At 41.1% G+C, this 14,744-nt stretch overlaps 1 protein-coding gene across 3 annotated transcripts in view; it reads left to right on the forward strand.

Annotated features, from left to right (window-relative positions):
* The first annotated feature begins 438 nt into the window (after positions 1–438).
* The window catches only part of LOC121282899 (ADP-ribosyl cyclase/cyclic ADP-ribose hydrolase 1-like), a 52,462-nt gene continuing 38,156 nt past the window's right edge, over positions 439–14,744 (forward strand). For 2 of the 3 annotated variants that reach the window (XM_041196727.1, XM_041196711.1), the window contains exons 1-2: positions 439–532; positions 14,219–14,381. In XM_041196727.1, the coding sequence (XP_041052661.1) occupies positions 502–532; positions 14,219–14,381 (194 nt within the window). In that variant the 5' untranslated portion in view covers positions 439–501. Of the gene's footprint in view, positions 533–14,218; positions 14,382–14,744 lie in introns of those variants that run through there. The other variant, XM_041196719.1, reaches the window with a different exon arrangement.

Here is a 14,744-nt window from a genome sequence, read left to right on the forward strand (position 1 = left end):
CTGGCTGACTTTTATGAAGATCTTGTTCTGCAGCATTCACCCAATGTGGTTCTTGACAAATAGTATTAAGGGATATTGACAGCTACAATTGTCTTGCAGGTTTAGAAAAGGAAGAGTAAATAGAATTAAAATTTAGCAAAAATAAAATCTGCTAGGAAGAAAACTGGTAGAAACTTGGTGTGACTGGTTAAACAACCTAAAGTTATTATAAATTTGTGATACATTAACTAATTCTTTTAAGAGTTTGTCATCTTAAAGTGTTGATTAACCTTTTTTGATTCTAATCTTTGTGTTTTTGCTTGGGTGCTCTAGGTCATAATTGTCAAGCAATTCAAAGATATTCTGTTTAATTTGCCCAATCCTTTAATTATGATTGGTTCTTGGTTGTGCTTACATACAATCAGAGGAGGAGTTTGCAAAGCTTTTAAACCACGGAAATGTCAAAGAGGGGTGCAGCTTTCAGCACTGATCCAGTATCGAGGAAGAAACTACAGCTTGAAAATGTATTTTCTGAATAGTGTGCATCTTACAGGTAAAAGCAACACAGTAGGTAATACCTGTGGTAATGCCTGTGATAAATTGGTTTTGCTCCAAATCCTACTCAATTGGTTTGTAACTGTTACTCACTCAGACGAGCAAACTATGTCAATTATACCTTATTCAATGGTTTCGTCTCATAGTTCCAACTTATGACTAAGCCGTGTTGCGAAATGCTACCATGGAGGTGTTGAATATAAAAACAGCAAAACATTCAAGCATTTGACAGTTTAAGTTTGTTATGGACAAAGAAATCGGCAAGTTGCAAAAAAATGTTTTGATTAGGGAGAGTGGATTTTAGTAAAATAAGGCAGGATCTGGCCAAGGTAGACTGGGAACAGCTATTTTTGGGGAAATCTACAGAGGAACAGTGGGGGGTGTTCAAAAAGGAAATGGGGAGGGTACAGGCTCAAAATGTTCCCTCTAGGGTGATAGGAAGTAGTAACAAGCCCAGAGAACCATGGATGACCAGAGATATTCAGGTTACGATGAGAAGGAAAATAGAGGCTTTTAGCGGGTACAAGGGAAGCAAATCTGCAGAGGCATGTGTGGAGCTTAAGAAAGCAACTCGGAGAGCAAAGAGGGGATATGAGAAAGCTCTGGCTGGTAAAAGTAGGGAAAATCCCAAGATATTCTATAAGTATATCAATGGGAAGAGGATAACCAGGGAAAGAGTAGGACCCATAAGGGACCATGGGGGCAATCTATGGGTGGAGCCAGAGGACATCGCCACAGTGTTGAATGAATACTTCACATCTGTCTTCACCCAATAGAACTTGGGGAAAGAGACTGTGAGGTTCTTAAGCAAATTGATATAGGGAGTGACAAGGTATTGGAGGTGTTAGCAGGCTTAAAAGTGGATAAATCTCCAGGTCTGGATGATTTGTGTCCCAGACTGCTGAGGGAGGCAAATGAGGAGATCGCAGGGGCTCTGACCAAATTTTTAATTCCTCTCTGGCCACGGGGGAGGTGCCAGAGGACTGGAGAACAGCTAATGTGGTTCTGCTGTTTAAGAAGGGTTGTAGAGATAAGCCAGGGAACTACAGGCCAGTGAGTATCGTGTCAGTGGTAGGGAAGTTCTGGAGAGAGTTCTGAAGGAGAATATCTATCTCCACTTGGAGAGGCAAGGTTTGATCAGGAATAGTCAACATGGCTTTGTCAGAGAGGGGTCATGCCTAACAAATTTGATTGAATTTTTTGAGGAGGTGTAGATGAGGGTAATGCAGTTGATGTAGTTTATATGGATTTCAGCAAAGCCTTTGACAAGGTCCCACATGGGAGACTTAAAAGAAGGCAAATGCACATGGGATACAGGGTAATTTGATAAGATGGATTCAAAATTGGCTTAGTTGTAGGAGGCAGAGGGTGATGACAGAAGGATGCTTTAGAGACTGGAAGCCAGTGTCCAGTGGTGTACCGCAGGGATCTGTGCTCGTTCCCCTATTATTTGTCATTTATATAAACGACATAGATGACTATGTGGGGATAGGATTGGTAAGTTTGCGCATGACACAAAGACTGGCTGGGTGGTTAACCGTGAGGTTGAGTGTCTTGGGCTACAGGAAGATATAGATGGGGTGGTCAAATGGGCAGATAAGTGGCAGATGGAATTTAACCCTGAAAAGTGTAAGGTGATACACTTTGGATGGAGTAAGTTGATAAGGAAATATTCAATGAATGGCATGACACTAGGAAGTTCTGTGGAACAAAGGGACCTTGGCGTGTATGTCCATAGATCTCTGAAGGCAGAGGAGCATGTTAGTGGGGAGGTGAAAAAGGCATATGGGACACTCGCCTTTATCAATCGAGGCATGGATTACAAAAGTAGGGAGGTCACGTTGGAATTGTGTAGATCCTTCATGAGGCCACAGCTGGAGTACTGTGTGCAATTCTGACTGCCACATTATAGGAAGGATGTGATTACACTGGAGGGGGTGCAGAGGAGATTCACCAGGATGTTGCCTGGGATGAAACATTTAAGTTATGAAGAGAGATTCGATGGACTTGGGTTGTTTCTGTTGGGGCAGAGAAGACTGAGGGATGACCTGATTGAGGTGTACAAGATTATGAGGGGGCATGGACAGGGAGGATAGGGAGTAGCTGTTCCCCTTAGTTGAAGGGTTAGTCACAAGGAGGCATAAGTTCAAAGTGAGGGGCAGGAGCTTTAGGGGGGATATGAGGAAAAACCTTTTTACCCAGAGGGTGGTGACAGCCTAGAATGCATTGCCTGGGAGGGTGGTGGAGGCAGGTTGCCTCACATCCTTTAAAAAGTACATGGATGAGCACTTGGCACGTCATAACATTCAAGGCTATGGGCCAAGTTCTGGTAAATGGGATTAGGTAGGTAGGTCAGGTGTTTCTCATGTGTCAGTGCAGACTTGATGGGCCAAATGGCCTCTTCTGCATTTTGATTCTGTGATTCAAGTTTTAATGCTTAGCTTTATTCAGTCAAAATCACATTTCTAACACCATTAGTTTGGGATTTTTTTGTTATAAATTTATGGCAGAACTTTTGAATTTGATTGCCAGAACTTGGTATGAATGATTGTTGCCCAGCGTCGGTGTAAATGTTCAACATCTATTTTAGGGAGCATTTAATTTGAAATTCAGGAGTTAGAAACAGCAGAGCAAAGTGAGAAACACTTATTCTCTCTCTCTCTCTCTCTCCATATTGTTAATTCAAAAAAGTGTACATTTTTCAAGCCATGGAAAATGTGTTAATTACATTTGTCTGGGCACTTTGCCTCTACTATTAATATTGAAAGAAAAATCAATGCATTAAGGTGAGTGTAGGTAGTTCCATGTACAATATTCTTCACCTGCTATAATCTCAAAATAGAATCCCACAACTAAAAGCTTGATCAAGGACAAAGGTTTTAAAGAGTGTTGCAAAGGAGGAAAGAGAGGAGGAGAGTTTTAAGGAGGGAGTACTAGGGCTTAGGATGCTGGCAGCTGAAGACACAGTGGCCAACGGTGGAACAATTCAAAATAGTCAAGAGGCCAAGATTTGCGGAGTGCAGAAATCTCAGCCTTTGGGATGGAGGTGGGATGATGGGGGGATGCTGTAAGGCTGAATGGCATAATTCCTAGCATCTATTCCAGCCATAATGCATCTTCTCTTCAATGAGATGATAGAATAGGATAGAATAGTGTCAGCTGTGGCTCAGTTGGTAACAATCTCTCCTGAGTTAGAAGGTCCGGGGTTCAAGTCCTGCTCCAGGACTTGAGAACAAAAGTGAAGGCTGACACTCTAGTGCAGTACTGAGACATTAAACTGGGCCCCTTCTGCCCTCTCAGGTAGCCATAAAATATCCCATGTTTATTTTGAAGAAGAGCAGGGGAGTTATTCCCAGTGTGCTAGCTAATATTTATCCCTCAATTGGCATCACAAAACAAATTATCAGTCATTATCACATTGCTGTTTATGGGAGCTTACTGTGTCCAAAGTAGCTGCCGTGTTTCTTACATTAGGGCAGTGACTACAATTTAATATCATCTTATGTAATGTAGCATCAAATGTTGTTTTCTATTGCTTATAAAGCATCTTGGGATGTTTTATTATGTTAAAGGTACAAAATAAATGCTAGTTGTTATTGAATCTCTCCTGCAAAAATGAGAAGAATGGTTGACAATGGAAGACCGTGTACAAAAGGTTTTTTAATTATGCGCTAGAGGTGTTTGGTTGAAGAAATGGAAAAGGGGAGAGATTGACTGTAAAATGCTTTGAGATGTCTGGGCATCATGAAGGATGCTATATAAATGCAAGTCTTATTATTACTATAATGGGGACACTATCCTACATTTATAGGGAGATACATACATGATTGACATTGTTTAATTAAAGTACTCCAAAGTATTGCATAAGTATAAATGGCATTAGCATGAGTGTAATGACTTTATTTTTGCTTTGAAATGTCATATGCTAGGTTGAGGTAATCATTTGCCTGTTAGTTCATGTGTAATTTGCATTGGTTCTAATTTATGTCGAAGTAAAAGCTACAGAAAGTGGAATGTCATTTTGTCATATGAATTAAGTACAATTCATTTTGTGCTCTCTTATCTATTTCTAATTTGGTTTCTACTACCTGTAAATTTGTACAGTGTGAGGCTCAGAACCAAAAGATTAAGGAGAGAAACTCAGGGAAATTATTTTTTCTATTTATTAAATTGCTGTAACGTGGTATGATCATAACTCTAACTTTTGCTCGTTCTTCTATGTCATCAAATACTGTTACAAATATCAGAATTTGTATAAATTATTGTACATAAGCATACATTAAAATATAGTCATAATGTTTCAGTAAAATATTTGGTGATCACTTAGATCCCCAGTTTAAAGCATTGTTATAGACATTGTTATGACCCAGCAGTTGGTAAAGCTGAGTTATTTAAAAATCCCAAAAATTCAAACAACTGTCATAACCTATTTTTTTAAGTAGTATGTTTGAGATGCGGCTCTAAATTCAGGAATCAGAGCACCAGTTCTTGAGAGGTTTAATATCAAACTACATGAGACATTTATTAATTTATACAAGTTAAATATATATACATGGCTACAAATTACTACTTTTATAACTTTTAACAAATTCCCAAACAAATTTCCATAAGGCAACAACAACCTATAGACTTAAAGCAGACACTAGGCAAAGCATTTTCAACTTACAAATTCAAAATGAGGTTCTGTTCACTTTGGTTCCTTTGCAGACATGGCTTACAGGCTTTGATCTTACATTGTCTCTGCCCTGCACACACAAAACTGCTATTGGTTATACCCAGCCCATCTCATTGAATATAAGTTCTTATTGTATCACCAGCCCCTTTGAACTCCACCCCTTCTAACACTAAAACGCCTTTCATAGTACCAATTTTATTAGTAATATAAACATTGCTTGGTCTCTGCTAGCTAGGTGCCAGATTTCACTTCCCTTCTTGAATGCTCTATTCAACAAAATGTAAATGCACTCTACTTCTCTTACATCTCAAAACTAGTATACATCAAATCACCCAGACTAGCTGGCTTTAATCCCACAGACTAACCCTGTATTTTAAAAACAATAATTTTCAATAACGTCATATACATTAATAGCTTCACGACAACACCCATTATATAAAATTAAATCAACCATTTAGTCAAAGCGCCTTATTGCAACTGTTGGAAGAGTATCTTACACATTTGTTCATACACCATTGTTTTTAAAGACCATTTCAATATCAACAAGTCTTCAATTTTATATTTGCCAGCAATAAACACAAAATCCCTGAAAACAGGCGCATGAATTGTGATTAATTGGAGCTCATGCTCTGTGATGTTGGTGCAATGTTAAATTGGTGTTGCTGTCTATTTAATGATTGCTCTATGTAGCCAATGTCCCCTCTGTTGTTCATTGATTGTACACATAAGCAGAGTGCCCAATATTGCGCCAGTGCTATTTAAAGTTAACCTGCAATCCTTATATAGAAGATGCATTGTGGTTAGAATAGCTGCTATGAATGATCTCATTCAGCCTTACAGTCCCCCATCATCCCAGCCCCATTCCAAAGCCTGAGATTTCTGCACTCTGCCAATCTTGGCCTCTTGGCTATTTTGAATTGTTCTACCATTGGTGGCCATGCCTTCAACTGTCAGCACCCTAAGCCCTGGAACTCCCTCCTTAAACCTCTCCTTCTCTCTTTCCTCCTTTGCAACGTCCTTCAAAACCTTTATCCTTGATCAAGCTTTTGGTTCAATTTCATCTTATGTGATTTGGAATCAAATGTTGTTTCTTATTGCTTATAAAGCATCTTGTGATGATAAAGATAAAAAATAAATACTAGTTGGTTGTTGTTGTTATTCAATCCCTCCTGTGAAAGTGAGAAGAATGTTTTCTAATCATGCGCTAGAGGTGTTCAGTTGAAGAGATGGAACAGATGAGAGGTGTCATGTATCCATAAGGAGGTAGGAGACCTTCCAGACACATCCTCAAGAGGAATTAGGAAGAAAAAGTGCCAGAGATCAATGCTAGGAGAATTGCACCCAGAACATGGATGCAGTACAGGAAGAAGTTTAATGATCTCAGAGATGTCAAGGTGAATGGGTTCATCTTCAAATGACACATTCTACCACCTCCACAAGTGAGCCAGTGTTCAATTCACCACACCTCCATCGCTCACCCACCAATAATCTCTAACAATCAGGCCTCAATCCTATCGTTTATATGCTTTACCTCACCCACATACACTTAGCATTGTCAGAGGCCTCACACTCAAAACTCTGAACTTGTACACAATGGCAACTATTCAACTTTGACAGCCACATCACTCAAACATATTGCAGGCCGATCACTGACACAATTTCCCCTTTCTAGAAGGAGAAGGTGATGCACTACAGGAGGCTGCAGGAAAGAACCGGAAGCATAAAAGCATGCTTGCATATTTTAACACCCATGGAATTGCTATTTATATGCCTCGAGAAGCCTCAGTTCCAAGAGCCAGATCTGACAGTGTGTCTTTTTTTGTTGGATTGGACACAAACTGCTGTAGAAAATTCTCCTGAACATAATCAAGGAACTACTGCCCCTCTCCACTATTTACACTACCACTGTCCCAGTCTACATTCGGGTAATTAAAGTCCCCCATTATAACTACTCTCTATTGCCTGCATCTCTCTGCAATTTCCCTGCAGATTTGTCCTTCTGCATCCTTCTCACGAGTTGGTGGTCTAAAGACTACACCAAGCACTGCAATTGCACCCTTTTTGTTCCTTAGCTGGAGCCAAATTGATTCTGTCCTTGAAGACTCTGGGACATCCTCTTTTTCCAGCACTGCAATGCTCTCCTTAACCAATTCCACCATCCCTCCTCCTTTCCTTCTTTACCTCTCTTTCCTGAACACCTTGCACCCAAATATTTAATGCGCAGTCCTGTCCTTCCTTGAGCCAGGTCTCTGTTATCACCACAACATCATATTTCCACATGGCAATCTGCGCCTGTAACTCCCCAATCTTATTTACTATAATCTGTGCATTCACATACATACATAGTAACCCTGCTTTAGATTTCATTACTTTCTCCCTCACCCCGACTTCACCTGTTAACTTACTATTCTCTATACTAGTGCTATCTGCCCCTCTCAGTATTTTGTGCACCCTGGTATTCCTCTCTAATATTTTTTCTTGATTCCCACACCCCTCCTGAGTTAGTTTAAAGTCCACCCAATAACACTAGCAAAACGCCCCACAAGGAACTCAGTCCTAGCTCTGTTCAGGTGCAACCCACCCGGCTTGTACAGATGCCATCTTCCCCAGAGCCAGTCCCAGTGTCCCAGGAATCTAAAGCACCCCCCCACTCCTCCCACCACACCATCTTTCCAGCCATGCATTCATCTGCCTTACCCTCCTATTTCTGTACTCACTAGCATGTGGCACTAGGAGTAATCTGGAAATTACTACAGTTGAGGTCCTGCTTGCTAATTTTCTACCTCACTCCCTAAATTGAAATTGAAGAACCACATTCTCCTTCTTACCTAAGTCATTGGCACCTATGTGGACCACCACCTCTGGCTGTTCACCCTGCCCGCCACACACACCACCCACCCCCCACCCCCCCACCCCCACCAGAAGAATGTCCTGCAGCCACTCTAACATCCTTGACCCTGGCATCAGGGATGCAACACACTATTCTGCAGTCACATTTATGGCCACAGAAATACCGTCTGCTCCCCTAATCAATGAAGCGCCTATCATTATTGCTTTTTCTTTATTCTTCCTCCCCTCCTGTACAGCCGAGCTGCTCATGGTGCCACAAGCTTGGTTCTGAGTGCACTCCTCTGAAGAACCAGCACTCTCACCAACTTCCAAAATGGAAAACCAATTTGTTGCAGGGGACCCCAGCACTGCCTGCCTACTTCTCTTGTGAGTGTCCTTGTAAATCTCATAACTAGGGAAGTAGAGAGTGCTTTAAACTAAGCAAGGGGGTTGAGGGATCAAGTTTGGGTAGAGGTAGCAATTCAAGGTGTAGAGTCAAGACAGGAGAGCAAAGTAGTAAAATGAAAAATGGGGGTCAAAGAATGGCAAGAAGGCACTGGGAGAAAAAGCCTAAGACTATACCAACTGTCAAGACTAAATGCTGTAAAGGTAATAAAAAGACATAATTGAAGGCTCTCTATCTGAATGTACATAGCATTCATAACAAAGTAAATGAATTGATGGCCCACATTGAAGTAATTAAATATGATCTAATAACAATTACAGAGACGTGGCTGCAGGATGAGAAAGCTTGGGTCTTTAATATTGAGGGGTACATGACATTCAAGAAGAATAGGAAGCTAGGTAAAAGTGGAGGGGTAGCACTGTTAAGCAAAGAGGGCATTGGTGCAATAGTTAGAGATGGCCTTCGTTCAGGAGATCAGGATGTAGAATCAGTTTGGGTGGAGATGAGGAATAGTAGGGGAAAAACTCATTAGTAGGAGTGGTCTACAGGCCCCCTAACAGTAGCCACAGTATAGGACAAAGTATACAAGAGAAAATATTGTGTACTTGGGATAAAGGGACAGCAATAATCATGGGTGATTTTAATCTACACTAACTGGAAAAATCAGATTGGCAGCTGTAGCCTGGATGAGAAGTTCTTAGATTGCTTTTGAGTTAGTTTCTTAGAGCAGCGTGTTCTGGAACCAACCAGAGAGCATTATATTAGATTTGGTATTGTATAATGTGACAGGGTTAATTAATGACCTCAGAGTAAAGTCACCCCTAGGTAGCAGCAACCACAATATGATTGAATTTTATATCCAGTTCGAAAGGGAGAAAGGTGGGCCTGGATCTTAAACTTAAATAAGGGCAACTATGTGGGGACGAAAATTGAGCTAGCTGAAATGAACTGGGGAACTAGACTAGAGGATAGATCAATAGAGAAGCAGCATCAGACATTTAAGGGGATATTTGAATATTCAAAATAAGCACATTCCCACTATAAAGAAAAATTCTAAGGGAGGACCCAACATCCATGGTTTACTAAAGAAGTTAAAGAAAGCATCAAACTTAAGGAAAAAGTATACAACTCAACAAAGATGAGTGACTGGACAGAATATAAAGAACAGCAAAGAATGACTAAAAGGTTAGTCAGGAGAAAGAAATTAGAGTATGAGAGGAAGCTAGCTAGAAATGTAAAAAATGGATAGCAAGAGTTTCTACAGGTATTTATAAAGGAAATGGATAAGTAGAGTGAGTGTTGGTCTTCCAGAGAGTGTCAGTGGGGAGTTAATTGTAGATAATAAGGAAATGGTGGAAGAGATGAACATATTTTGCTTCTGTGTTCACTAAAGAGGATACAAAAAACATTCCAGTAATAGCTGCAATTCAGGAGGTGAACGGGAGAAAGGAACTTGGTGAAATTGAAATCACTAGGGAAACGGTACTGAGCAAATTGATGGAGCTACAGGCTGGCAAATCTCCAGGTCCCAATGGACTACATCCTAGGGTCTTAAAAGAGATGGCTAATGAGATATTCCTAATGAACTGGTGTTAATTTTCCAAAATTCGCTAGATCCTGGAAAGTTCCCATCAGACTGGAAAGTAGCAAATGTGACCCCTCTATTCAAGAAGGGAGGGAAGCAGAAAACAAGAAACTATAGGCCAGTTACCTTGACATCTGTCATGGGGAAGTTATTAGAATCGGTCATTAAGGAGGTTATAGCTGGGCACTTAGAAGAGCTCAAGGTAATAAGGGAGTGTCAGCATGGTATTGTGAAAGGAAAATCATGTTTAACCAATTTATTGGAGTTTTTTGAAGGAGTAACATGCACAGTGGATAAAGAGGAGCCTGGAGATGTATTGTACTTGGATTTCCAGAAGGCATTTGATAAGGTGCCACGTTAAAGATTATTACAGAAAATAAAAGCGCATGGTGTAGGGGATATCATATCATATTAGCATGGATAGAAGATTGACTGACTGGCAGAAAGCAAAGAGTATGCATAAATGGGCCTTTTTCGGGTTGGCAGGATGTGACGAATAGAGTCCCACAGGGGTCTGTGCTGGGGCCTCAACTTTTTACAATTTACATCAATGACTTAGAGGAGGGGAGCGAAGACATGGTAGCTAATTTTGCAGATGACACAAAGATAGGCAGAAAAGTATGTTGTGAAGAGGGATGAGGAGGTTGCAGGTGGATATAGATAGGTTGAGTGAGTGAGAAAAGATCTGGCGAATGGAGTTTAATGTGGGAAAATGTGAAGTTGTTCACTTTGGCAGGAAGAACAAAAGTGCAGAGTATTACTTAAATGGAGAGTGGCTGCATAATTCCGAGGTGCAGAGGGATCTAGGTATTCTAGTATATGAGTCACTAAAAGTTAGCATGCAGGTACAGTAAGTAATTAAAAAAGCTAATGGAATGCTATCCTTTATCACGAGAGAGATTGAACATAAAAGTAAGGATATTATGCTTCAGTTATACAGGACATTGGTGAGACCGCGCCTCGAATTCTGTGTGCAGTTTTGGTCCCCTTATTTAAGGAAGGATGTAAATGCATCAGAGACGGTTCAAAGGAGGTTTACTAGATTGATACCTGGAATGAGTGCGTTGTCTTATAAGTAAAGATTGGACAGACTGAGCTTGTTTCCACTGGAGTTTAGAAGAGTGAGGGGTGATTTGATTGAAGTTTACAAGATCCCAAACGGCCTTGACAAGGTGGACAGTGATAAGATGTTTCCTCTTACTAGGTGAGTCCAGAACTAGGGGACACCATTTTAAAATTAGGGGTCGCCCTTTTAAGACAGAGATGAAGAGAAATTTTTTCTCTCAGAAAGTTGTGTGACTTTGGAACTCTCTGCCTCAGAAGGTGGTGGAGGCAGGCTGAATATTTTTAAGGCAGAGGTAGATAGGTTCTTGTTAGGCAAGGGAACAAAAGATTATCGGGGTTAGATGGGGATGTGGAAATCAAAACACAAGAAGATCAGCCATGATAAAAACAAAAAACTGCGGATGTTGGAAATCCAAAACTAAAACAAAATTACCTGGAAAAACTCAGCAGGTCTGGCAGCATTGGTGGAGAAGAAAAGAGTTGATGTTTTGAGTCCTCATGACCCTTCTACAGAACTGAAGGGTTCTGTTGAAGGATCATGAGGACTCGAAACTTCAACTCTTTTCTTCTCCACCGATGCTGCCAGACCTGCTGAGTTTTTCCAGGTAATTTTGTTGTTGTTTAAGATCAGCCATGATCTTATTGAATGACGGAGCAGGCTCGATGGGCTGAATGGCCTACTCCTGTTCCTATTTCTTATGTTCTTATGACTGCCTGGTGGTCACCCATTACCTTTCTGTCTCCAGGCCCTTAAGCTGCGGTGTGACTACCTCTCTGAACGCGGTATCCACGTAGCTCTCAGCCTCATGGATACACTGTGGTGACTCCAGCTGCCGCTCGAGCTCTGAAACCCGGAGCTCAAGTTTCTGCAGCTGGCAGCACTTCCTGCACACGTGGTTGTCTAGGACACCAGTAATGTCCATGACTTTGCACATATTACAGGACAGGCATTCCACTCGACTGAGCTGCCCTGCCATGTATTAACTCTATTTCCCTTAAGTTAACTTTATTCTACTTTGGATTATTTATATTACTTTATTATATTGGCCCTAAATTTCCCTCATTCCTGGCACTTCTCAGTTAAATCCAAGTATAGCAACTTGTTTAAAAATATTACATTTTTCTAATTTGCTCACCAGGTCCCACTTACCAAGACCACCGCTCTTTCTGAGTAAAGGTAGAAAAGGAAAGAAGCGCCTCCTCCCTCCTCACCAAACTCTCTCAGTCACCTCTGCTCTCGAACTCTTGCCGCTTCTTGCATTGTTCTTATAGCTCCTCTGCTCTCCTCTCGGTGCTGCTGACTGTCTGGCTTGGGGTCCTCCTCTCGTATTCTCCTCGATCCTGTTCCTCAATCTCTGGTTGCAGCTCCTCTTGCTGTTGCTCCTCAGCTTCTCATCTGATACAGCAAAGTCTGTTCCCATATAATTACCATGCAGCGCACTATCGCTAATTTGATACCCACTCTGCAGAGTACTGCGGGGCTCTTCTAGAGCAGCCCAGACATGGAAACATTGCTTGAGGATACTGATGGTGTGCTCTAAAATGTTCCCCGTGGTGACATGGCAAGGCCTTTTGTGCATGCATGCATGAGTTCCAGATGGGAGTTATGAACCATGTCAGCACTTGTCACCCAGTAGCCAACCTATGACTTGTCACAGCAGTTCAACTGGCACAGATGATTACCACAGAATGAATAAATTATGACTCCTGCCAGAATAACAGACATTCATCTGCATAATGAGGTGCCTGTGGTCACACACCAGCTACATATTGAGGGAGTGGAATCCCTTTTTATTAATGTATGAATTCACATGAGGTATGCATGAAGCAATACATATGCAGGCACTGACATCCTGTACCTTGGGAAATCTGTAACTACTGCAAATCCTCATCACCCCACCTGCATGTCACTGGCAAGAGTGAATGAGATGAAGCCACATCTCTTTCACTGTACAGAAGGCATCAGTATCTTCCCTTTATGCAACACTTCACTAAAAACTGAGATTTTGCTTACATTTCCAGCCTGAAAGGAGCCAGATTTATAAAACTTACGAGTTACTGTAATCCTGACTGCCACAGGTAATGCGGTCCTTGTCTAAAGTTGTAGTTGTGGCTGCAGCAGTTGACAGATTTCAATCACGCTGTCTTTTAGTGAAGTGAAGATGTCTCAAGCATTAGTCATTGCTGAGGTTGAGATAAGAGCAGTGCTCTGCAAAGACCTTAGGCAGATAGACTACTGCCTCTCCCCCACCACGACCACCACTACCACCCATCCTCCTCCTCCTTCTTCTGCAGCTTGTCATGCTCTGTGTGGTCTCTCTTCTTTCTCCCAGTCAAGCTCAGTTCAAAATGGAAGATCTGCCAGGCCATCCATGTCTGAAAGCAACTTGTTCTGTAAAGCCTTTAAATTACCAAAAATGTACTTCAACAGCAACCCACTCCACTCCCTGTGAACTAATTTTAGACAAGTATAAGAAAGCTCCAGAACGCAGAATTGCATCAACAGCCAAAAGGAATAATCAGTAGCGCATTTGTAAGTAGTTCATGATCGTAGACCTGGTGGGCTGGGTGGGGTGTGGGGGATTGGTGGGGGTGTGGTCCTTAACTATCATGTTCAATACTGAAAGGTTAAGGCAGGTCATAAGCTGGAGCATGGCATCCAAAAATGACAGCACTGGCATCAAATCATCATTGCCTGCTGGTGTCATAATCTACTCGCTTACTGTGGTCGGCCATTAGGTGTACTTGCAGGCCCATTTATCAAGTTTGTGTCTGATGCACTTCTCATTGGAAGTGTGCATGCACATCTCAAACTTCATTTTGGAGTGTTAGGAAATGGAGTGGAATCTAAAAAATGGATGCTACAGAGCTTAGTTACCCCTCCATAGTTTAAAATACCAATAGGTTACATTCTTTGTCTTACACTGAAGATGTTATGGACATTTGACTACAGTTGGATTTTGAATATCTAAGGCAGCCCATTTCAAAGTGTTAACTCTTTTCATGTGTAGCCTGAATTGTTTGTTGCCTGAATGTGTTAACCCAAATCTTTCTGCTTACCTGCAGGAATAAATAGAATGTCTTTCTTTTTGATGTAGTACATGTATCTTGTTGATGTTAATAGGTTTGCTACTTCTTGGACTCTTGCTGTTAACCCATATGGAGAGAATATTGGCAAAGGATGATTCCAAAACTGTTTGGAAGGGAAAGGGATCAACAGCAAAATTGAAAGAAATAATGATTGGCAGATGCTTCAATTACCTTGGAACCATAAATCCCAATGCAGGGTAGGTCAATTTATAATCTTTACTGGCATAGCATTACAGCACATCATAATTTTCAATTGCTTGGAAAGGAATACTTGAGGATGATTTCATTTATTGCAACAATTAAAAGCCTTAACCAGCAAAAATGTGAGGTGGATTAACTTGTTTGCAAAGTATGTGTAAACAGCACTTCCACAAAACTCTATTTAGCAAAACAAAACACTTTCTTATCTTCAATTGCTGGAGAAATGACTCATGATCAGCAGAAAAATACAGCAAGTTGTCTTTGGCAATCTTTCAATGTGATTTCTACCTGTTGGCACGTAAGACTCTGAAACATGTTTAATCAAAATTTTGGCAATCCAAAATATAATTTGCCTAATT

This window comes from Carcharodon carcharias, chromosome 1 (assembly GCF_017639515.1).
Source record: "Carcharodon carcharias isolate sCarCar2 chromosome 1, sCarCar2.pri, whole genome shotgun sequence".
Taxonomy (NCBI): Eukaryota; Metazoa; Chordata; class Chondrichthyes; order Lamniformes; family Lamnidae; genus Carcharodon; species Carcharodon carcharias.